This window comes from Apaloderma vittatum, unplaced genomic scaffold, assembly GCF_000703405.1.
Source record: "Apaloderma vittatum isolate BGI_N311 unplaced genomic scaffold, ASM70340v1 Scaffold45978, whole genome shotgun sequence".
In the NCBI taxonomy this organism is placed as follows: Eukaryota; Metazoa; Chordata; class Aves; order Trogoniformes; family Trogonidae; genus Apaloderma; species Apaloderma vittatum.
In genome coordinates this window covers 5,368-30,657 of record NW_009732129.1, presented here as the reverse complement: position 1 = coordinate 30,657, position 25,290 = coordinate 5,368, and the positions used below count along the sequence as shown (strand labels likewise).

The 25,290-nt window shown below is 39.3% G+C and overlaps 1 protein-coding gene across 1 annotated transcript; it reads right to left on the bottom strand.

Moving 5' to 3' along the window:
* Nucleotides 1–5,122: 5,122 nt before the first annotated feature.
* On the bottom strand, nt 5,123–25,290 carry PANK1 (pantothenate kinase 1). The gene is made up of 7 exons (XM_009875390.1): nt 25,269–25,290; nt 23,020–23,372; nt 14,241–14,494; nt 11,808–11,984; nt 11,259–11,382; nt 6,368–6,493; nt 5,123–5,726 (listed from the first exon to the last, which is right to left on the bottom strand). Exons 2-7 carry the CDS (start codon nt 23,353–23,355, stop codon nt 5,667–5,669), a joined length of 1,077 nt encoding a protein of 358 aa, XP_009873692.1. The 5' UTR covers nt 23,356–23,372; nt 25,269–25,290; the 3' UTR covers nt 5,123–5,666.

The following is a 25,290-nucleotide window of genomic DNA, read 5'->3' as shown; positions in this document are numbered from 1 at the left end:
TTGGGAACTTCTACAAGCCAAGATCAGCTTTTTACTTTTGTGCAATTGGCTAACATATAAGAACACAAAATAAACCCCAAAACAATAACAAAAAAACCCCAACCAAGTGTCAACATACCAGCAGCCACACCATCTCATTCCCTGTAGCACTGATAGTTCTGTTGCGACAATCTTCTCCATTATCAAACCAGTGGCTATTCTTGAGGAGGCTCTGTCATGCTCTGAGCGTTGTTCCTCGCTGCTTTCAATGCAGCAGAGAATGCATATTGCCTCACAAAGGAAAGTTCATCTCACAAAAGAATTCAAATCAAAAAAGTATGCCACTTGGGGGAAAAAAAAATAGAATTCTAACACTGTGAGAAAGTGATACCGTGGTTAGCCAAGGCCACAACCCCGTGGATGGGCACAAATGGAGAACTCAGTAACTCAACTCTACACGCATTGCCAAGGCTGCTTTGGTACATCACACATGCTTTTAGATGTGTGCTGTGCAGGCACAGCGTTCATCTGCTCAAACTTTAAAGTCTGTAGAGAGACGCATGGGTCATCCATCCAAAAAGCTATAAAACAGTGAAGTTGTCCACTTGGAAAGACATTTCAGAGGCTGGGAGCGCCCTGATCATCACAAGAAAATAAGTAAAACCACTTCAGAGCAGTGAGGGACACATTGCTGTAAGTACAACAGGACGACATTTCAGACTCTTTGCCCTCCTTCGCTGCCTTAAAGCATACCTTTAACTTGGTGCTCCACAGTTGCATCTACAGTGTTTAGAAATAAAACACGCAGGACCGAAGCACTCCGCTCTGGGGTCTCTGCCGACTGCCTTTTGTAAGCAGCTCAGGGTTCAGTGCGGGCAAAGCTGCGGGAGGCTGCTGAGCCCTTGCTGCAGCCAGCTGCTCTGCACAGCTGCACACAGCGCCGCAAACTGCTGAGGGCCAGCAAAAAAGAGCTGCCTTTCTGCCAAAACGATACAACTGGTTTTGATGTTGGGGCGGGGAGGGGGAAGAAAAGAAAAAAAGAAGAACCTTTTGGAGGCCAATACATCTCCTACTGTGTGTCTCGCATACCGAGACAGACAGTGTTTGAGAGCAGGCCTGCATTAGAGAGCACATCTGCATCTAGACAGACCCAACGCTTTGGCTCAGGATCACCTCGCCACACCTTTCCTTCACCTCTGCATTGGCACAAAACACTGCCTGCCATTCTGTCAATCAACCTGACCTCCCCTCCTCTGCCACCCATCTCTCACTGGCTGCACTAACGAAGAACTAGTTTGTTGCTTACTCAGCAGTGCCCTTCCCACCTTGTCCATGTCACCTCAAGAAACATCTGAAAGTGATGCTAGGAGCTTCCCCTGCTGTGAGAAAAGCCTCAGCTTTTCTAACTCATTTCTCTCCATCCCTCAGAGTGCCAGTACCTCCCCTCTTGCTTGAGACCTCAATTCTCAAGGCAGTTGATGGGTTCCCTTGACTTCTACAGATAGAACCATAATTTTTTTTTTTTTGCTTCTTTTTGTTGGGATTTTGGAGCTTGGGAGAAGATTTCAAGAACAGTTATTGCACAGTCACTACATCTGTTTTTCTCCAAACGCTAGTAAGCATGCAACTAGCAAGTTCTAATCAGCACCAGCAATACTTAAAGAATCAGAAACTGGATTAAGTTTTTAGGTTTAAACAAGCCATTTATTTTCCAGGGCATCCTAGAGATCAGATGCCCTCTCCCTCCCAGGTACTGAAAGGTAGCAGGACACAAAACAAACTGTGGTCTTTTTCATAGACTGCATTTCATTTAATTCCAAACTCAAAGACACCTTGTGCTATAAAAACAAATCCCAGTAGAAGAACACATCTGACTGGAAACAATCATGTATGTTTATTTTGTCGTTGTTTCAACCCCATATGGTTTTCCCATCTCTAAAATTCTGCTGTGTCTTGCCAAAAACCACTTGCAAGTATCTTGTGACAGTCTAATGGGAACATAAGCACTGATAACAGTGAAACACCAGGACAGCTTTGCTGAGGTTGGAATGCACTGCAAACATCCCACTTGTCCTAAAAGTCAGATTCTTGTACTGCCCACCAGGCACTCCACACTAGTCTTCTCTATACTCCTTAAATAGTCTTCTATCTGATCAAGTAAATACTTAGTTGCCTCTCACTCTTCAGCCACCAGTAGCCACTTTACCCCAAAAATTTAGTCCAAAATCTTTAAAACAAACACGCTTTCATATAAGCCATAATTAAATTTTGTGTCAAAACCATTAAAACCTGGGGTTTCTCAGCAGGGATGAGAGAGAATGAGAGAAGCATTTCCACAAGAACAAATGTTTGAGTCCAAAAGAAGTAGACCTTGGCACAAGCCACCACAACCGAGAGCAAGGAATCCCACTGACTCTGCTCCAGCCAACCTCAATAATTACCCTACCGCATTTCAGAAAGAGAAGATCGATTAACACAGTCTACCTTCTTAAGAGACCACATCAATTTATACCAGAACAAGTGCTTTGAATACACACTAAATCTGCAGACTCACTGATGTTCCTTAGCGAATCTGGTCCTTCACCCTCACCATTCCCAAAACAAGAAGATCCAAGGGTCTAGGTATTTCTAGGTTCTCAATACAGTTCTTCAATCGAGGTGCAACTGAGCTTTGAGCTCAGATTTCCAGTTTGTACCAGTTATAGGAGAGGTTCATCTATGTAGTTAAGACTGTTTTCAGATTTTTTTAGATACCTCTGGATGATGAAGTGGGACAACAAATCCTCCCATGAGATGACTGTAGACAGCAACTGGATATAAAACACAATCAGAAAAATTCAAAACAGTGACGCTCTTACAACATCCCTGAAGTGCTCCCTTATGGCAAAAAACGTTGGAAAAGTGCTAGAAAATGAATCACATTGTCATTTGTCTGTTACCTTAATCACGGAGGAGTACATGGGAGGAAACAAAAGCTGGGATTAGCAAAGGCAGGCAAAGCCTAAAGGTAAAAAGCAGCACGTTATCGTACTAGCACATTCATTTGATGGTGCTGGTGGTGAAGGAGAAAAGGAAGTCAACTGTAGATTTCAGTGTAACAAAGAAATACATTTGCAGAAGGCTTTTTGCCCCTCTGGTAAAGAAGAATTTAACTTACAATGTAATTTTCCTCTTTCTCTAGAACCCTCTAATTTCTTCTCCTTAGTGACTTCTTGTAACCCGTCTTAACCACAGTATCTTACCTATTAAGCAGTTTAAACTTCAAATCAGCATTTCGAAGTTAAAGCTTTATTTCATGCTTCTCTTAGAACCACCATGACCTGACAGTCCCTGGAAGCTTATAGCCAATTTCAGGTCTACCAGAACTGTGCTCTCCTTCAACCACCCAGCCTCAACTTGTGCATCTGTGCATAAATAGTCCATATGGATTTTCCTTAATGACTTCCTACGGTTTTAGATGTGGGTTTTTTGTTGTTGTTGGTTGGTTTTTTTCAGTTGTGTTTTGGCAGAGAGGGGTTCGTGGGTTTTGTTGGTTTTTGGGGGGGGGGAGGGTTAGTACTAGAGGATTTAAATCCTAAAGGACTGCTAGTTCATATTTGTTTACTTAACTTTATATTCTTCCTTCATATAACTATAAATCCCAAGAATGTAAAAACACCTAAGTGGTAGATATCCCCATATCAAATTCCCTCCAAAAATTGACCAGGGAGAAAACAATGGAATCTTTCTCAGAAAGCAACAGACCAACCCCACAAGTTGCCCCAAGCACCATCGCTCCAGCAAAGCTTATTTTTACATTGTCGATGTTATGCTTCCCTCTACTGTTTATCTTAAGAAGTGCAGTTACCTCTTAAGATTCTGAAGTCTTCCCTTAAAAAAAAACAAAAACAAAAAAACAAAAAAACCACGCCACCCAAAACCCAGTAACGTAATGCAAAACTTGGCACATAAGAGACTGTGAGCAGAACTGTCTCCACTTATTTCATGTGATACTGAGTGTGAGATATCACTATATATACTAGTTGTCTCATGTTGTAGTTTACAGTCTATGAAAAAGTCAACCTCAAGCAGGCAAAAATCTTCAGACCAATGTACTGTAACAAAGAGTGAAAACCAGTCAAGAACCAAAAGAATTATAATGGAAACAACTAGTCATATGTTTCATAAAACAGTGCTGTGTATTTCACATAATGGATTTTAAGAAATTAATTCCACAGATACAGTAAAATTGTCAAAACAGTAGTGGTCTTTATTTCCATCAGACAAGTTAACATTTCAGTGAATAAGAATTTATTTCAGCATTTGGGAGATATGGAAATTAATGCCTATTAAAAAAAGTGAAGTAAACCCCCTTCCAAAAGGTATTGGATAATACACATCTGAATTTTAAATCATCCCTCCGATAAGCCCTTTACATTATGTGACATCACATACAGCTTTTCAAGACAAAATTGTGGTCTGGTTTTCAGCCTCTTATTTGTGAGCTCTCATGGTGTCTAAGGGAAACAAGTTTGTACATGCTACGCAGCAACCTAAGTACACAGATTTCAAAGGGGTCTCGATTCAACTGGGAAAAAAGTAATCTAGAGAGGTCCACAAATCAAAAATAGGTAGAAAATCATGTATTGGCAGAAACACTCAAATCTTAAGTGTCCTGGAGCGAAAGTTAACATTAGCTTAAAATCAGAAAATACATTATTTAGTATTTTTCTAATTTTAGAAACTGGGCTTTGAATAACGCAGTTATCAGCTGCTTTTGATTAAGGTCAAGTTAAAAACGGCAGACTACAGAAAAGTCTTCAAACAAATGAAAACAATCTCCTTTTGTCATCTAACGCCAAGTATGTACCATATAAATAACATCTGTACTACAGCACTCTTCATATAGAGCACAGATTTTTAACAGAAACAGGATTTCATTTTAGTGTCAGGGCAATAATTAATATTTTAGTTCACATCTTGGTTAAAAAAAATTAATACACAGATTTAGTCCCGCAAAACCAGCTAGCAGTCTGCTCCTGCAAGTCACGACTATTGAAAATTACAATCTTAAACCCTCTTGACCCTCCCAAGTTTTCTTGCAGTCTTACCAAGAAACCCACACAGCCACAGAAAGTTTGTAGATTGACTTTTTTTTTGAGGGGGAGGGGGTTGGACTAGGGGATGTTAAAGAAGAAATTGTCTCATTTAAAGTGGAAAAGGCAAAAAAAAAATTAATGACTAGTTTTCACAGTAAAATGCATCAGCTTTGTAGTTTCATTTGAAACCAAGAACAAATCATGAAACGTCATGAAAATAAGATAAAAAAATCTCCTAGAGTGATTACTAAATGAAGATTACCACACTAATCAGTAAACCCCAGAAGAAAAGCAGATGCCTCATTTCACAGGTCCTACATTAAACAGTATCCACTTAATTTAAAATAAATCCATAAAATCTGCATTTGGCCACTTTGCACATTTTTCCCCTAAAAAATACAGTGTACTGAAAAAAAAAAATCTCATTATTCCCAGTATGAATTCTGAAGTATAAGCTCAAAACCCAGAAGTTAGAGATCAGCTAAAAGGATTTTAAATTATTTACAAATCCAGCAGGTAGAACTACCATAATGGCTTCATTCCCATCCTTGTAGTGGCTTTCACTCTCATCATCCAGCAGCATCAGCAGTAGGAATCTCTTTAGCTTCATCACTGATCGTCTGTCATTTTAAGCAGTTCTAGAAGAGCCCCAACAGCTCCAAAATAACCCTTTAAAAAAAAAAGTAAATGCAAATCAAACCAAATCAAATTCCAAAGTAAGACATACACATGAGCAAGTGAAGTCTACAGTTCTGTTAAGGCAATTAAAAGACCATAAAATCAGCCCCACTGTGCTAACTGTTTGCTGTCTCTGAATAGCGATTTAATGTGATCTTGCTCAGGTCCAAGAAAGTGCCTTGTATCAGGAGAAAACTTACACAGTTCTCCAAATTCGTCAAAAAAAGAAGTTACATATCCACTATTATTGATGCTGTATCGAGACAGAGATGTTTCCATTACGAACGCATCCATCTGACAGTCACTTCAGAATCATGCTTACAAAATTAATTCTAGTTGAGGTTTATATACCAAGCTATGCAAACACACATTTTGGGTACTAGGGTCAGGAAGCAAAAATAAGTTGTGCAACATTTAGCAACAAATACCACAAGATTAACAATCAAGCCATGGAGTTAACAAAGGGTATTTTCAAATGAATCTGTAATTAAAGTATACTTATCCAGGACTTAGTTTGTGCACTCACTTTCAAGCAGAGACACTGAAATTCGGCCTTTCAACTTCACTAAATCAAGAACCACTAGACTTTCATACTTAAAAATAAAAGTAAAATTCAACATGTATTTCCTTACCTCATGTTCCAGAAACAGAGCTTTCAGCTGTCCATTGGACCAATAATCCATAGCATACGCTAGCACCTTCATAGAAATCATATTAATTCTGAGAAAGTTGCCAACAAATACCACCTTGTCGATGTTCTGTAAAATTAAAAAGCAGACCAGCAAAAATTACGTTCAGCCACGTTATTTGCTTCATTCAACAGGTACTTCTGCCTCTATTATAAAGTTAAATAGGAATTTGGGGTTACATTTAAATTCTCCAGACTGAAAAGTAAAAAAAAATAATTGCACTTACTCACCACTAAAATAGAGATGTTACAAGAGAAAACAAATAAACAAAATTAACTTTTATTCCAAAGAAGGTGAGAGGCTGATATTACAGACGGTGAATATTTATTTAAAAGCTCAAGGTCTTCCCAACATGAACAGAATTATGAGTGGATTTGTGTTATAATCGTATATTACACAGCTGCACTGAAGGCATCTTTTCCCCCTGCTTGTTAAAAGAAGCAACCTTCCAGAGATCGCTATGATTATTAAACTCAGATGGAGAGACTCTGAAGGGAGTCTGAGAAGGATTACGTTAGAGATGGGAAGAAGCATTCTTCATTACCTATTATCCAGACTGTGGATAAGAGATTTTCAAAAAGCACATGAAGTGTGGCCAGCATGACACTGGACATGTATTGCATTCCTTTATTTCAAAGCTTAAACTCAATTTTTGTACAGAAGCTTAAGATTTTTGAACAATCAGCACCACACTGTTCACAAGAAAGCCACACACGATGCCTACCTGGACGTGCATCCGTGCAGGTAAGCAACAGTCCTGGTGCTTAAACAATGCCTGGAACTATCCGGCAAAGCCCAGCTTTACTTGTTATGCACAAAAATGCACTTGTATTTTGAATTGGTGTACTAAATGATATTCACCATATGCTAGAATTTGTCTAGAAAATACAGGAGGCGGTCAAATCCTGGAGACATAAGCTCTTACAGGAATCCTGAAGGAACCCTAGAAATCTATTGTTAAGAATCTTCTGCTGAAAATTACCAGCAAAAATCTGCACAGAAGCAAGAATTACCAAGCGTTACCTCTCCACATTCATACAGCTCTATGAAACCAAACACTTGGTTCTGCAGCAATTCCTTTGCTACAGACCCAGTTGTGCCATGTTTTGTCCTGTGCCTGTGACACACCACAGAGAACATCCTCACTCAAACACCAAGTGCTGAGGAGTGCTGACAGCCGGACACAGTAATTCACTCATCCAGTGCTCGATGACTGAGTTACTGGTGTGTCCTCAAACCAAATACACCAACACAGACTTTACTTAAATAATTCAGGCTTATGGTCATCTATCCCTTCAGACTGCACCATCACGTTAGCATGAATTCATATTCACTCCAAGGAACTTATTATGGCTGAAAAGAAGAACCTAAATTTCCAAAGGCTGCTATTAAACTTGACTAAGGGCACTTTGCACCCTCTGACAAGGCAGCTGTGCCTCTGAAGTCATTGCTGACAACAGAGGGACAAGCACTTAACTAATTAATTTCCTGTAATCTCACTGCATAGAATTGATTAGAACCTACATTTGAATTTCAGTTTCATGAATCAGTTTTTTTGCTGAATATACACATGAAGCTACTGTTACCAGAAATTCAAGCAGGTAGTACCTAACATCCCCTATAAAAATCACTCAAAATTTTAAATCTAAAAATACCAGTAATATCTACTAGAACAGCAGAATGCATATCAACATTCAAATTTCATATCAACTTTATTTTCCAACATTCTTTGACCCAACAAAGTTAAAAATTACATTAAAGATGTACAGTTTTCTACATTTCAACTGAACTAAAGACAGCTTTAGCATTTCTCAGTAGTCAGAAAAAGAAGAAATGCTACTCTTATCTCTTAAGCAAGTCTTGCCCAGTGACTTTTAAACTGTTCACTGCTGAAATATTCAAAGCTGAAGGACAGAAGTCTTAAACTGATGAAAGGATGGTGATGAAATGCTTACTTTTAAGCTAATCAAATTACAACATCCTGGAAAAGACACACACTCTTCCACTCTGTGGGGTCCTGCTAAATTGTTCAACTATCCTGCAGCAGAAGGTGACAGTATAGCTTCAATATAGCAAATATGGTTGTTTGCCAATATAACTGAATAGGGGAATCAATATCAAAGATGTGATAAAAAACCACACCCACATTTTTTGCAAGAAGCCTCATTCACATGCAATTTATGTGCTTTGCTAGTAGAGGAAAGTATAAACGAGTGAGACTGGTTTCCTATGCAGTTCTGCTGTGCCTAGGACAGACTGTTTCAAATGATGTGTAGCCAAATGGTTCCAGACTACGGAATTTTTCTACTCCACTGCCAACTTTGTGCAAGAAAACTTTGCTTTGAAGTCCTGCAGACAGAATATTTCATTTATTCCCCAGCCCCATTTTTTCCTACACATATGCAAGTAATTTTCAACACAATATTAAAGTTGCAATCACTGAAAAAAACCCAGCTTGTTAAAACGCATGCTTCAGGGCATAAATCGATTTTTTCAAAGAATCTTAAAGTAGGCTTCCCCACAACCCTAATCTAATCCACACAAACCCCACAAAAGAATACAGCATATTCAACCGAGTTTTAACCTCTTATTTGGGCATTACTCCCAAGGGCAATTTAGGTGTCTAGATTATTTAGCAGAACAATAGCAATAACATTACTTTTTTGCCCCCCAATAGCAAGCTATCTGGAAATTAGCTTATTTGCAATGATAGACCATGTCTCATTTTTATTAACATGTCAATGATGTTTTCACTCTCTAAAGCTACAAAATAATTTAAGCATTGGAGAAATTCTACTTTGACACTGTCAAAAAGAGATACTTCACACATCAATCCACATTCCTCCTCGAAATTCTATGAATCATGTCCATCTTTTAAACTAACGTGATCACAAAACAGATGTTAGGAACCTTTTTGCAACTACTCGGAAGCATTGGTTTGATTAGTAGCCTATCTCGTCCTCCGAACGCATCGCGTGTGGGTCCCTGCTGCAACTCTCCATGCTTTGATAGCCCTGTACAATGCTGCTTGAACTCCATGCCACAAGGCAACACTGTAAAGAAGCTGAAAGCAAAGAGAACACTGAAAGAGAATCATCCTGACTGAAAGAGTCAAACTGCCAAAAAAAAATCTGTAGCGAATTTCACAATGAAGGTGACATTTGACAGGGGCACACACCAAGACTTGTGCTGTTCAACATATTTTAAAAGCGCTCTAGAGTGGACTATTAGCAACAAACAACATTTATCAGCATAGGAAGGTGTTCAGGAGAGTCAAAAAATGAATAGCAGAACGATGCTGAAGAGACTTACACCTAGTGATTGAGGAATAAAACAGCAGATGGAGTTTAAAACAAGTGAAGTGACGAATGGAAGGGGCAAGAGACAGAGACTTCAGCATCCAAACACAATTACAGGCTCCAAATTACCCAACACCACTCAAGAAAGGACTGTAGATGGTTTCTTAATAATGAGCTTCATGCTCACAACAATAAAATACTGAGAACTTTTAGTAAAGGAACTCGGAACATATTTACCAATATGCCATCACATAAATTCATTGTGCAACCACATTCTGAATACTGCACGAAGAGCTGATCATTCAATCTCAAAACTCAAACCAAAAAGACAAAATGAAACAGTGGAAAAGCAACACAGGGTGTCTTCTGTAGGAGCAAGGACTCAGTATTAGGACTTTATTACCACACAGTGGGACAGTATTACCACATCAGGGAGGAGATGTGGTAAAGGTTTATTAAAAAAAACAAAACCCACCAAAAGCACTAGTGATTAATTATTTATTATTTCCTATAAAGCAAAAAGCTGGACAGGACCCAATAAAGTAATTAGATAGCAGTTCAGTGAGGTTCAGTGAGCAGTTCAGTAAGGTTTTTTATTGTGCTGAAGTCTTTTTTGGGCTGCGTGTGTGCTGTTGATAAAAATATAAAAAAGAGAGGCGCTTTTGTCTAACCACAGAATGCTGTGGAGCTAAAGACATCTATGTATTAAAAAAAGATTAGATAAATTCATTGAGAGCAGATAAAAGATTAGTTACCACATATTAGTAAAGGATGCAATTTGCATCCAAACACAAGTGCCTGAATGTTCAGGGGTTTGGTTGTGGTTTTTTGTTTGCTTGTTTTTGCGTTTGGTGTTTTGTTTGGGTTTTTTTTTAAGGGTTTTTTTTTTGTTTTAGTCAGTTGGTATGTAGGGGCTTTTTGGTTTTTTTTAAACTGCTGGAAGTTGGAAAGGTATCCATCCATAGTTAGCATGCCTAAAGAAAAGAATGTAACAAGCACCTGACAGCAGTTTGAGGCAGGATAATGAACTATAGTCTTTCTTTTCTCTGACCCAACACAATGGATTTTGTAGCTATCAAAGCATTTAACAGAATACAAAAGTCCAACCCATCACCCTATGGAAACAATCCAAACAAAATACTATTAAAAATAAATAAATAAATCTGTCACAGTATAGTAAGATCTGTTAATAACTACAAGGTAATGGAGAGTATTAGTTTGGATTTCAATGGCGTTAATATCTGTGTATTACAGCTCGGGAGCAACTGCACAGCTGTAGGCATCAATCGTTCAAGGAGATCTTTACAACTAACTTCCCCCCCTCTTCCCTCCTTTTGAAGTTTAGAAGTACCTTACGCTTTGCATCAAAGCATACCCATAACACTAATCACAGCAGTTAAGACAGCACATTAAATATACACATATTTACCAAGGCCAGTTACACACCTACTGTACTAGCAACTTGCATTTTTGTATTTTGATAATCTTATAAGCTTAAAACCTTTAGAAACAACATACTAAACATGCTATCTTACCTCATTCAATGCACACATACGAGCAATAGAACCTATGTTGTTGGTGATGGTGACCAAAGTAGCTCTGGCCAAGTCCTCTTTACTGATAGAATCTCTCTTCTCTTTACTCATCATATGACCAAAGCTGTGTGAGGAAGATTATTCCTTTTAATACGATTTATTTAGGAGTGCTAAAGGCACTTATAAATTTTACCATTTAATGAAAGTTTTGCTATGATTTGATATCTATTAATTTGAGACAGATTTGAGATGTGAAAAGGGATCTCATCGGAAAGGCAGAACAATGAGGAAAGACACTTCTAAAGTATCTGTAGATAAATGAAAGCAAACTACATCAAGCACTGCTCACACTTGGTTTTTGGGTTTTTTTTAAAAGAAAAAAGGCAAGAAGTAGGTGAAAAATCTAAGGTCAAACCACATGATACATTCAGAGTGACATCTCCACATGGACATAGTGCATAGTCGAGGGATTATGCATTCAGTTCAGCATGCACAGGTGAACTGAGGTTTCCCAAGGATCCCTTTAGAATCAGCTCATTTAACACATACCTTGAGGCTACAGCAGATCCTTGAAGGCCAAACCGCTCATAGTCGCCTCCATAAATGTCTTTCACCAGCTTATCCACATTGGTGCTGTCTCCTTTCGCGGCCATTTCTAGTGCTTCTTCGAACGTCTCACAGCCAGTCAGCAGGCAGCACAGGCCCAGGAACGTTCCTCCTCCAAGACTAGAAAAGCACAGCTCCTTCAGACCACCAGCTTGAACCAGTTTTTGCCATAGCTCTTCAGACTCCCATTTTTGACACAGTCTACACAGCTACAAACTGTATCTTGCAACTTCTCCCACAGAGGAGTGAAGGCAGACACCTTACAATGAGCTTCTATTTAACACAAATGTCATCTAGCATGATTTTAACCTGAACTACTCAAGTCCTTAATATTTAAATAGGAGAAACAATGCTAAATAGAAGGTTTAGCCGAGAATAAGGTTCAGTCCAACACTGAAGATGTCAGTTTGCTATTTGTAGCACTCATAACAAGTTTTCCTTATGCAAGAATTATTAGCCAGCAGATCACTTATGTCAGTAACAAAAGAATAAACTGTGATCAAAACTAAGTATCTATGCTGGGGCAGGCAGCCAAGACAGATCTTATCTCTCTAGCCAGTGGCAGGAAGCAGTCTGGCTGAGTCCTGGTCAAAGCAAGGATAGTATCGGCCCTGACAGCCCCAGCCCTTCAAAGAACTCTGAGCAAGCAGTCACTGTAGTATCTTGTACAGGCTCAAGTACCATATTTGCTGACTATATAAATTTAGCAGAGTGCATGTGATTGTGCATAACAGGTTGCCAACTCAGTTTGTTAAAATTCTACTTTGGACTCTCCAGTCTTAACAGACATGAACTTCAACTTACTAACCTCTACATCCTTCCTCATTCTTTCTTAACCCTTGAGAAAGTTAGCTTATTTGCACTGATTGCAGTCACACCAACTGGAGCCACTGTAAACAAGAGGATCAGTGAGACAGCACACTTGCACTTCACAAAAAAAGCACAGGTCAGGTGGGAACACCAGTAAGTCAGTGCTCTTGGATTAGTAGGGAAGTTTTTCAGAACACATCTAGTGGCACTGTAACATACTCGCTATCTGGAAGTAGGAAGCTCTGCACACCAGCCACAAAACAGTATTGGTTTCAGTATTTGTAACATGTCAGCAACCCACTGCAGCCTTGGCTTTCCTTTTGTAAGGAAAGGAAAGGATCAGAAGTACATCTACAGGTGTCAAAAAGGGCTATGCTTGAAGAACAACCAGAACTGCAAGAAAAACAATACCTCTTTGATTCAACTCATGTTCAGCTGTATTGTACAGATAAAAATGGCTCACAGCTACCAATGTGGCAAAGATATGCCCTAGTAAGGCAACAGAAGGCACATATGCAGTCATGCAGTATACAGGGGAAACTGCATTAATATGTACCATGGACAAAGAACAGAATGCAGCTTTGGAAGAGGCTATAACAAAACCAAAAAGCTTCTTTAGTAGTTGTTTTGGAAGGGGAAATTTTAGGTTTTTTGTTTTGGCGGTTGGTTTGATTTTGTTTTTAAGATTACCAAAAGTGAAGTATACGAACTCAGTACGCATATATGAGGAAAAAGTGGGAGATTTATTGGTATTTTTACCAGTCTGGATGGATATATTTGTAATTAAAGTGGTTTCCTATAAGTAAGCACTGTTGACACATTTATAGCGTAAACTTAACTATGCCTCAGGCTATTGTTTGGCCTTAAGAATAGAATTCTGCACCCACACTACTAAATGGAGCAGTCACATCTAAATCTCTTGCTGAACATAGCCCAGAGACCATTTTCACTCAGCTGTATAATTTCATAGAGCACTAGCTGACCCAGGCTGAAATCATCCTCAGGACAAAGTAGGAATACACACGAACAGATTATAGTCTTTACATAGTGGCATTTCCTAATTTACCATCATGGTCCAAAGACTAGTGCAATCAGTAAGAAAACAAGATCTCGTGAGAGTCCTCTGCCAAAGTCCAGTAGCAGCAGGTAATTCTACAAAGTTTTCTCATATCCTGTACACCTCCTAACTACTAAGGCTTAGCCCAAACATTTTTATTTCACTGCTCCAGCAGTTCTGGGGGAATCAAAGCAGGAGAGAGGAGATTCATTTTTATCAGGACAGCTTTATGTCAATGATTCTCAGCAAGAGATAGGACATAGGTAAGAATACCAAGAAGAGACTAAGGAAGCTCTGAAGCTGAATGGATCAATGATTTCCCTAATTTAGAATCCCCTTCTGAAGGAATGTTGGGATATTTCCAGCCTTGCTACTGGCAGGATTTTAAAAGAAATTGAAAGACAAGCACAATTCAGGGCTGCACTTACTAGTCACACCATCTGGTTCTAGCTGTTCAATAATTAAGGGGAAAATAAAATAGAATTAAAATAACATAGAATTAAACATACCTGGATCCTGTGACTCTCTTATAGTTGTCCTTAGAATACACAGCTAGGATGCTGACCCCTGAGCCTATGTTAACCAGCAGCATAGGATATGGATTATCAAGGCAGTAAGGCTTTTTCTGGCACTGTTCAGGATCTGTAGGATTTTCAAAATAATAGCACTCTGGTTGGCCATTGAAACCAACAGAATCAACATATAGGAGGCCCTGGATCAAACAGTCCAATTCATCCAGTTTATGGAGCTGTAGATCAGCAATCTAGAGAAGAACAACAAGAAATTAACAAACAAACATTTCCTAGCATAATATAACACTGAGAAAAACAAAAGGCTCCACTGAAGCACTTTTATCACTTTAATAGTAACACATTATGCTATTTAAACAGTACAAAGATCTGTCTAAACCTGAAGTCTGAAACAAAAGAGTTTGCTACCTGCCTGACAGTGGCTAACTCCCAAAACAGTGACGTACTGCCCAGTAATGTCATTTAGTTCCTTTGCCTTTGAGATATTCCCTGCTCTGCAAGCAGGAAATATCTCCCCCCCTCAGTATTCTGAAGGAATAAATTTCTTTCTCCTCATGACCATCCCAAGAGAAGCTTTAGGACAGTATCTGGCACATGCCTGCACAGCACTCTTCAGGATACAAAGTGCTTTAATTCATCATCCAGCTACACTTTCCAGCAATTTCATGGAATATTCAACAGAAGCATTAAGATCAAGAAATTTCAATTAAAGAATAAGACAGTTAAAGCCTTATAAAGTGCATACACTTCTGCTAAGTCACATTAAATATACAGTGGCTTATGAGTACAAGATTTGCCTTTTTTTTTTTTTTTAGTATATGTCACCAGTAATCTGAGAGTACTATTTCTTTAAACTACAATGAGTACTTTAAAACACTTTATAAAAAACAATGTAGTCCCAATGTTTGATGAAGAACAATATAAATAATCCAAACAAAAATATTGTCAGGTCCCTGCTACCAGCAAAATGTTCATAGAACATAATTGTAGCAGAAGGAAGAAAAACAAATATAAGAGCTTAAAAAGGACATGCCATCTGAGATCTCACCGGTCACCCATGAATGTACTTAAACGGTCACGTCTAGCTGTCATGGCATTTTCGTTACTAGAACTGAAAAATCACATCCCTTTCTCAAAACAGCATACAGTGACAATCTGTAGAAAGTCTTCTTTCCAGATAATATCAAGCTTAGACTTGTGTTGGGGAAGGGGGCAAGGTGCCCATCCAAACCCTGAGGTCATTTATATCTTTACACCTGCAAGGTAGGTCTTAATTATCTCCACTTTCTAGCAGAAAAATACAGGGTATTAGGAACAAAAGGGAGTTGTACAGTACAGAGCTGGTTCTCAAATATTTGCATACTGCAGGATGTTTTTATGACAGCTAACAGAAGATTTAAAAGGCTAACTACGTCCTATTTTTAATTCTGGAAGCTATATTAAGTCACTACAAAGAGGAAAGATATTTCTTTGGAATGGGCATGGCCAACAGGTTACATTCTTTTAATCTATTTAAATCTCTCCCCTTACTGGTACATAGCTCTAACTTACCTTAACTGAAAACTATTCTACTCTTGGTTTGCCCTTTTGTTATACTTGCTAGTCCTCAAATCCTGGAACCATAGAAAAGACAGACAACCAAAAAAAAAAAAAATCAAAACCAGCTATCTGAAAGTATAAATCCAGTTATTCCTAGGACAATAGAGACAGGTAGAAATAATTTCTTGTTGTTTCACCATTTCCTCCTGTAACTTTTGCAATCCCTTCACATTTTTTTTTCTTAGTTACTACATGGCTAAACAAACTACAACAGAAATGCAGCATAAGAGACTTTAACTATTTAGCCAGAAAATAAAAACAATACACACAAATAGGGAGAAAAGGTTTTTAAAAATATGATACAAAAATCTTAAAGCTACTTTGCAAGTAACTTGGATTTCAGCAATTTCTTGCTCGTAGACTGAGGAAAAGCTCCAATTGAGATATACAATACAAGACATTAACACACCAAGTGCTTCCTGCACTCTTTCTCTCAGTGGACACTGTACAGAGCCTGCTAAGTCATTATTCAGTAGAGGATTTATATATCTTGATAAAACCCAATTAATGTTGCACACAGCTAGTCAAAATACGGAAAGACATACTAGCCATGCTTTTTCTCTAGGTTATATGCTGTACAGTCTCCATTTCCTCACCTTACTGTGTAAGCCAGATGCAGCATGACCACACATGGCCTAACACCAATGCAGCCTGCAGGAACAAACATGCTGCCAACCAGAAGCCTGCTAGCAAAGGCAAGTCATTAGCAGATATATGGCCCCTATTGTCAAAACCTCAGTTCACCCATAAGCCAAGCACCCAGCTACAAAAGCTGCTCCTGTCTCATCCATGTTAGGCTTTTGTAAGGAGGTAAGCAAGTGAAAGAGCCTGCAAAGACACAAGCAAGCAATACACATCTAAGAGTAAATCACTTCTGGCATGAGCCCAAAACACAGACAAAATCCTACAAACCCTCCAGTCAGTCCACCAATTTTCTAAGGACAGCACAAAAGAAACTAATCAAAGATTCTTTTTCAAGCACTAAATATAGAGGATTTATTACGTCCAGCCCTCCATGTATAAAAGACATACTCAAATTTGTTCTGCTTTTTATAGCTCTGTGCTATATTTAAAAGCTGATATACTGTAAGCAGAAAAGCCCCATTACTACTTTCTTTCATGTATGATATTCACAGCAGACTGAAAAACTATTTTCCTGCACTGTTGCAGCAGTCTGGTTTTTGTTTTTGGAAGGAGCAAGACTGACATCAGTATTCCACATTGACCCGCCTTTATTTGGAGAACTGCGAGCTCTGCAGGCACCAGAGCTCTGAGTCCAGCGAGCCACCACTGCTCTTGTTTTTAAACACAAATTAGGGCACAGTGGCAAGAAACATGGCAACCCAGTCCTGTACAAGCCACGACTAAGCTAGGATCACAATTCCCAGTCTGTTTGCCTGCACTTAGAACTGCCTTTTCTCTATTCATTTCTTTGCTCACAACGATTCAAGCAGCAAAACTGCATCACAAAATAGTCATGCCTGTAAACATCATCATTAATGTATGAGTAGGCAAATGTTTTCTTGTGGTGCCATCCTGTCCTAATCTTTTGGCTGTCCAAACCACTTCTCCTTGCAGGAACTGAAGTTTACGCACAAAAGTGCAAAACAAAACCAGCAGCTTTACACATTTTAATTGGATGTTTTTTCTACAACTTTTTACAAAATTTATTTGCAGATATTTTCCAGACCTTTATAATCCCTATGTGTGAGGGCAGACAACACAATGATCAACTTATCCTGCTCTCTAGTCCTGTAACTATATTCAGCACTGTGCCTCTCTAGAAAAGTTTTATGTCAGAAAGTTGTGCTACGAGAGGAAGAACTGCAGGATAAAGTAGTACATAGGACCCTGGAGGGAAAATTTATATTGGTTACAGGAAACCATATGTACGAGTTTTAAAAAGGGCAATTTTTTTTTCATTATAAGCAGACTATATAAACTCCTCTTTATTTTAGATTGTTTTTAATATATCATGGGAGAGGATGGAACGAAAACACTTTCGACTTCAAGGAACTCTTCAGGACCATTAAAAGGAGGGACTCGGGATTTTAACTGTGTTTACAAACAGGTGTAACATGGCAATGAAGTAGTGAACACTTCCCCATGACAATTCACACTTTAGCAACAAACTCCTGAAACTCAGCTGATAGACAAAAATGGCTCTATTGTATGCAATGCCATTCTAGAGGGAATGAAAGCACCTCCTGCTGTACACCTGAAAGGAACACATGAAACAGCCCAGTCCTCTAGAAGTGAGCTGGAGGCAGCCATGACACATGCAGCAGGGTTGAAACCTAATGGGTCAACAGTGGTGTGCAGACACCTCTTCAAGGATACTCTAGCTCACAAAAGGTTTCCCTCAGTTTGAATTTTCATACTGTTACTAAGATTTGGTGAATGTGGGAATGTCCAAACCTAGATCCAGTTATGAGTTCATATATCTTGGACTTTCATCAGAGACGTGACATTTTTTTTTTTTTTGCAAGAAACTGTTAGGAACATAATGTCTTTAATTGATAATTTACATCTGGCTTTTATATGCCTCCTGGGCATTGCTCCAGTTTTTACTTCTTATAATAGCTTATGGTCTAGCTTTTCCTTCCATTTCCCTCCCATCACCTCCCCTTCACTTTCATAAAGATGTACTTGGCATCCTTTATATTTTGACCGTCTTCACCTCAATCCCCACCTCTGCTTCTTTTGGAGCTCAGATTAGATACTCACCCCCAGCTTGTTCCACACCCTGAGGCTGGGAAATACCCACTCACATCCAAACGAGAAAGCCTAATGCAAATAAAGGGTAAGACAGACACTGCACCAGCTTTGTGGGGGGGAAAAAAAAACCACCCAAAAAACCCCCCAACCAACAACAAAACCACCCCACCAGTCTGAGATCCTCTGCAGAGGATCTGCTCTCTCACCCTGCCAGCCGTAAGGATGTTTTCCCTCTCTTGACTGAGAGGGATGCACATTGCCTCTCCCCATTTCCTCTGAGGAGTTTCCTGGTTTCTTGCAGTGGTGGTTACAGAAGGTACCGCGGTTACTTCGTCTGTTCTCTGGATGCCACTTGCCATTCCAGCGCAGCCTGTGCACTACAGGCCAGCACCTATGGTCTCAGCAGCAGTATCCAGCCTCCTCAAGCGAGACAAACATGAGTTCTGAGTGTCTTACACTAACCTAGAGAGTGGTTACTCATCCTGCAACACAGGTCAGTGAGCTCATTTGTTTTAAGATGAACAATTTACAAGTCATCCACAGGCATTCAGTTCACACCACAAAGTCAAGCCTTAGAATGAGCTAATAACTGGTGTGGGGAAATCACTCTCCAATGGCCAAGTTTACTCTTAAAGGACTTTTCTTGCAGGTTATGGGGAAGGTCAAGGCTTGAGTTTAAGTTTGTACTGGTAACAGATTTCCTTCCTCCGCTGTCCAAATGTTCTTTATGAAGTGATTGCTTTTAGGCTCAGGCCTTGCTTCCACTGAAGCCGCCAGTAAAATTTCTATCAAGACAAGCCAGGTTTCTGTAGGTGCCTGTTCTGGAGAGGAATAGAAATATGCGACCTCTGAGTCACTGCAATTGACAGAAATTTTGCAATAGAGAAGGTTTTTGACAAAACTCTGAACAGTCCTTTCATTCCTCATTCCCCTTCTACCCTTTACATTGACTAACTTTACAAAACAGTGAAAGCCTAAAAAATTATTCCTCATTACATTAACAGCATACTTTTGTGCAAGTAATGTGCTATCATGGAGGAGTCACAGAATACAAAGATATTTATATTACAGGTGTACAAGCAAATAAATCTATGTATTCCTTACTTTTACAGAAGTGACATTACTTGAGCATTTACAGAATATGCAAAGTGACAGTACTCAGCTGGGGAACAGAGGGAGGATTCTCAGAATTAGGTGACAGATTCATCCATGCCTTAACACCACTGTTACCTTAAAATAAAGTCGGCCAGCCATAAAGATCAGTCACTCAGAAAGGAAGAACAAAATGCCACACAAAAACTGAAACCAAGGAAAACCACCCCAGGCTGGAAACAGTCCTTTTAGGGAATTACTGAACCTTAAGTATAACCATATGGTTGGTAAAATTGCTTCTGTGGTCTAATTTAACAAATGGAGTTGGTTTTCCTATTTCTAGGGGATGCATTCAGATCTTAAGAATGAATCAAATGATTTGCCATCATTATTGCTGACAGTCACCAAGCAGTCCACAGAGACTTCTCCAGGTCTCCTCCTATCCACCATCATAGATCACACAAAAGGGAGGTCAGATAGCTAAACCTTGCTAGCTTTGTACATTTAGATGCCTTTCTATGGCCTAGAAAATAGGCTTAAAGTAAACAGAAGATGCATTCCAATTTTATTTTAGAGATTTCTAGATCAAATCTACTTAACTCATTTAGGGATTCAGAAATAGCCACTGAAACAGGCAAGTAACAACAGGGTGTTTGCTTGTCTGTTTATTGTAATCTCTGAAGGATTCTTTCTTTGGGATTTGAATGCTGTTTCACAATATGTTGGATATTTTGCCCTGTACCTATGCAGTCCTCAAGTCCTGTAAGCGTTCAGAAATACCATGGAAGACAAGCAATTTAAAGAGCATGTACGTGGTCAAATAAAAGGGCCAGATCAAAAGCACGTTACTTGTATCAGTTTCATGAGTTCCCTAGCATTTAGCTAGATTTTTTAAATGAAATTAACGTTCCCAAACATACTTCAGCTTTTCCACATTGCCTCTAAGTAACAGAAACATTTAAAGCCTCCTCCACATAAAGGATTATACAATACTCAATCTTGAAACAGCAGGATATTGGACTTGATACATGTTCTCTACTTCTACAGGTGCACTTGAGTGATCAAATATTTGAAACAGACATTTCAATGCTTTGACAGAGCGATTCTGAAGCTGTCGGCCAATGTCAATTTACAGTCAGCAGAACACACCGATAGCCAGCTGCTGTTACAATCCCTAATGAAGTGTGACAATTCAAGTGCCAGTACCCAGGACACTCAGCCCTTCAAGAGAGATTAAGCAAGCAAACCTTCATGTTACAGATAGTATTTCACTTCTGGAACACTCTATAGATACTACAGTTTGAGCCAAGAAATACTTGCTCTAAAGGAAGGTGTGGAACTCAATAGCTGTAAGAAGCAGTGTCCAAAGTACTCACTCAGGTGTGAATGCACTTCAATTGCTCTACGCTACAGAAAAACCCTATCCAGTTGGACAGTTTTTGTTAAACTACCTACAAGTGTTGCAGCACACAATGTTAACGAACACTGCACAGATGTGACATTTCATGCCTAAATCCACTAGTAGCTCCCTATGTGGCCTGGTATTTTTGTACAATAGCTAGCACAGCAGCTCCAACTTCAATGATGGCTTCCAGTGCCACACTGACTATATTGCACCTGAGATGACAGAGACTGGTCCCTCACTGTAAATTACATATTTATGCCAGAAAAAGCCAAAGCCATGGAGAGAAATGCCTTGCTGCGACAGCCACCAGGTAACTCCCAGTTCACTTCCACAGCAAGCAACTCTAGCTGCTATTACCTGATGCAGGAGACAAGAATTTGGGAAGACTGACCATTCCAAAGGGATAATCGATCTCTTCAGAAAGTCTCACAGTGACCTCCCATTGTCGCTAAAGAACATGATTGGAATCATCTTCTGAACACATGCAAGAATGCTCAAAAACCTGAACTGAGGCTGCATCGACTAGCACTGGAACTCATCCTCTGCTGTGGTGCCAACTTGCCTTATGCAATTTGAGACAAACTAAAACTTTTGAGCACTCGATCATGACTAGACCCTAACACATATGGGACTTACAATCAGGTTAAAGGACAAGAAAGCTGGCAATAGTAGTGGACAGCAATTCAGAAACTTCATAAAGCAGCTGCTTTCACATCCAACATTTGCTGAAAGTGATTGCACAATAGCGTAACTGCTGCAATTCATGTTGATCTCTTTCAGCAATCTCTTTCCCCCTGAGGATCCTGGTGATCTGCTAGGTGAGGGGTGTTGACAAAAAATAACCACCTCTTTTACTGCAGGAATGGATGTTTGGAGTTAAAAATGAAGCACACAAAGCCAAGGACTGCAGTCAGTAGCAGTTGGTAAATCAGTGTGACAGCTCACGAGACTGAAGCAGGGACACAAAAGCAACTGATGTCCTATCCAGTAGCCATCCCTCGCCCTCAAGATCAGGTCAAAAGCTAGGCAGAGAACTATCAGACCTGCCTGCCAAGTAGATCATTCACATTAATCTCAGTGAGACTGTTCTGGAACAGGCAAACTACCACGCTTTTACAGAAAACAAATGGAGATAGGCCATCCCAGTAGAGAAACATACACAACAGACAACTGCCTTCCAAATGATTACTTCTCTCTAACACAGTTTGTATAATGGCTCTCTAGGTCTCTGTCTCCACAAGCAATTTTTGCAGTGCAGTCATTTGGGAACTAGGACTGGTACTGAAGTTTGTACAAACCGCAGCATCCCAATACTTCAGATTTACATCCGCTTCTGGAACTCCCTGCAGAGGTCATTCTTAAATTCTAGGCCATGTGGGACCTAGTCAGCTCATGAACTACCTTTCTTCACATGACTTACTCCCAGAACTGAAATCAAAGGCTACCTGCTATCGTTATGCTTTCACGCACTGTTTCTCCCCTACTCCAGGCTTGGTCTTCCAGACTCTTGGCTTTAGCCTGCTTGAAGATCAATACAAGAGGAAGGGAACCTGAATCTAATCTCCAGCCTGTATGGTTTAATTTCTGGTTTTCCAATACATAGCCAGTTTCTAAGATAAGTGCCCGTAGTCTCAGGCTTCTAGGTTGTTGTAACACACCCTCAGCCGATTACGAGGTATCTGATCATCACAGCTGTACTCTAAGAAAACCCATTTACTGAAGACATTCTGCACAGGAATACTTTAGAATACCCAGCAAGTAGAATACCCTCCCCTTCCATGTTCTCAGCAATTCCACCAATTAACAAATGCAAGTTGATTCTCTTAGTCTCAACTAATTAGGGCAGACCAAAAAAGTTATTTTCCCAGCAAGTTTTAAAAGAAGGACTTCCGTTATGTTTTCCCAAAGTACTTCCCACTGAACACATACGAACCATTCACGTACCGTTCTAAAGTCCTCCTCAAACTTGTAAGCTCCACCTCCTGTGGCACAGAGCGTAGTGTGCAAACTGGAGAAGTTCTTTTCACTACCCATCTGTATGAACCTGTGCATGGCACAGCTTGGAAAGCGGATGAAGTGCAGGTTTCCTTTGCGTCCACACATAGTCAAGTTTTTCAGTTCCAGATGGACATCGCGAATGCCAGTTTTACCATAGGCTGTATTGGAGGTCAAGTATTTCCTAATGCTTTTCAGGTTCTCCACCTCCTCCTGTTCCTCCTCTGCAGTAATGTCCTTAGGTTCAAAGTAGACCAGTTTAACCAATGTTCCGCCAATATCCATTCCAAACCATGGAAATGCTAAGGACAAAGGGGTTGAGGAAGAAGAAAAAGTCATTATAAATATACAAGTTAGCCATATCATTTAAAACATTTGCTGAACAACAACTCAGTGCAGTCACAGTAGCAGCATGAAAACTGGCAGTCACTTATGTGTCCAATTCATGTGCATTAAATACTTTTCCAAGTTAAGACTTCATAAAGCCTCAGTTAAGGGTAAAAAAATACAACCTCAAAATACTCTTCTCTGGAAAAGCAGGTTTTAACAAAAATATTCTTTCCCAGGAAAACATTTTACTTTTCAGTCACCACCTCTTGACAGAGCACATTTACCGCATTTCACTCAGTCTGATTCCTGGCATCAATTCTTAAAATAGTCTAAGAAGGGGAGGAAGAAGAAACAACCAAACAGAACAAGATCTCAAGTCACATTTCCATTGTGTAACATCTACAATTGCCTTTTCAAGACCAGTCAGAACTTTCACTGACACAAGCCTCCATCTGAAGAGCAGCAATACATAATTCTCCTATTATGCTGGGAGACTCCAGACTTCAACCTGCCAGACCTAGCAGCCTGTTGGAACTAAACCACCTGCATATATTAGCAGAAAGAGAACAAGCTGTTTTAAATTCAGTATTTACCACTGGCAGTCCTTTTCTTTAAGCAGACTCTCTTTGCTGATATATTTGTTAACCTATCATACAACTATACAAGAAATGCCACTATTTCCTTCTTGGTATATATATATATATATATATATATGCATTTGCCACAGCCGTCCTAGATCTACCAAAGCCATGAAGTACTACCATGAAGTAGCTTGCTTACAGTTCAGTTTTTCTGAGAGCACCTGCTGTTATCAAGTCCAATTTCTTTTTCCATGCCCTACAAGCTGCAGGGCACAAAGATACTGAAATGAAGTTCAGTTTGAGATTTAGGAAGATGCATCCCATGTAGATGCATGAGAGGTCCCTGAAACGGGGAATATGAAACAAGTATTACTAAAATAGGCTTTATTTTAAACAAAAAAAATAAGATACCATACACTTTTGGAAGTACAATATTTAAGCAAAAGTGATTTAGACGAATCTTTATTTAAGCTTCCGAGAACTTTAATTACCTGTCCCACTGGAACAGTAAGTCTCCTCCTTGGATATACCTTAACTACACAAGCAGGAAGTTTAATTTTAAAAGAAGCATGGCTGGACTGTGTGATACAGAACCAGGCTGTAGCTGTAAGTGTAAGCCCCAACTTCCAACATTTTATATTAAGGGCATGAAATCCATTGCAATCTACTTGCACTAAAAGTTGCTTTAAAGCTATAGTGTAGATTTAATATTTAAGAGAGGGAAGAAGTATTCCATTCTCCTATCAAACACAAGTTTAGCAATAAAAACATTAAGTACTAACAGCTAAGAATTTATTCATAAATGACTGCCAAGATATTTTATTTTACATCTTATAATTTTGAGGAGTAATAACTAAGTTAGTTAACAAAGAATAAGTACTGTAGAAAAAAACTATGAAGTTATTTCAAGACTTTATAGTTCTTGGAACAGGTACAGGCATTGCTCATATTTAAAAAGCAAGCAGAAACAAGACAATTTTATTCTCTCTGTGAATGTAAACTCTTCATTTTTACAGAGAGCTGCAGAAAGAAAAGAACTTTGCTCTTAGAAGAGCAGCATTTTTCTTCAGCACAAATAAAGAGTACAAGATCAGTCCACATCTGGTATTTCAGTTACGCAGAACAGCAGCTTAGTTTTCTTCACAGCTGCTAACACCAGCTATCTCTTGGTACCGCTTCAAATAAAGACAACTATATTGACTGGCTGACCAATTAGCACACAAACCAACTCTCAAAGTTCCTGAGAAGCCCCACTGAAATTCATATAACTGGAGTGAGAGAAAAAACACTTCTGTACTCCAGTGATGAT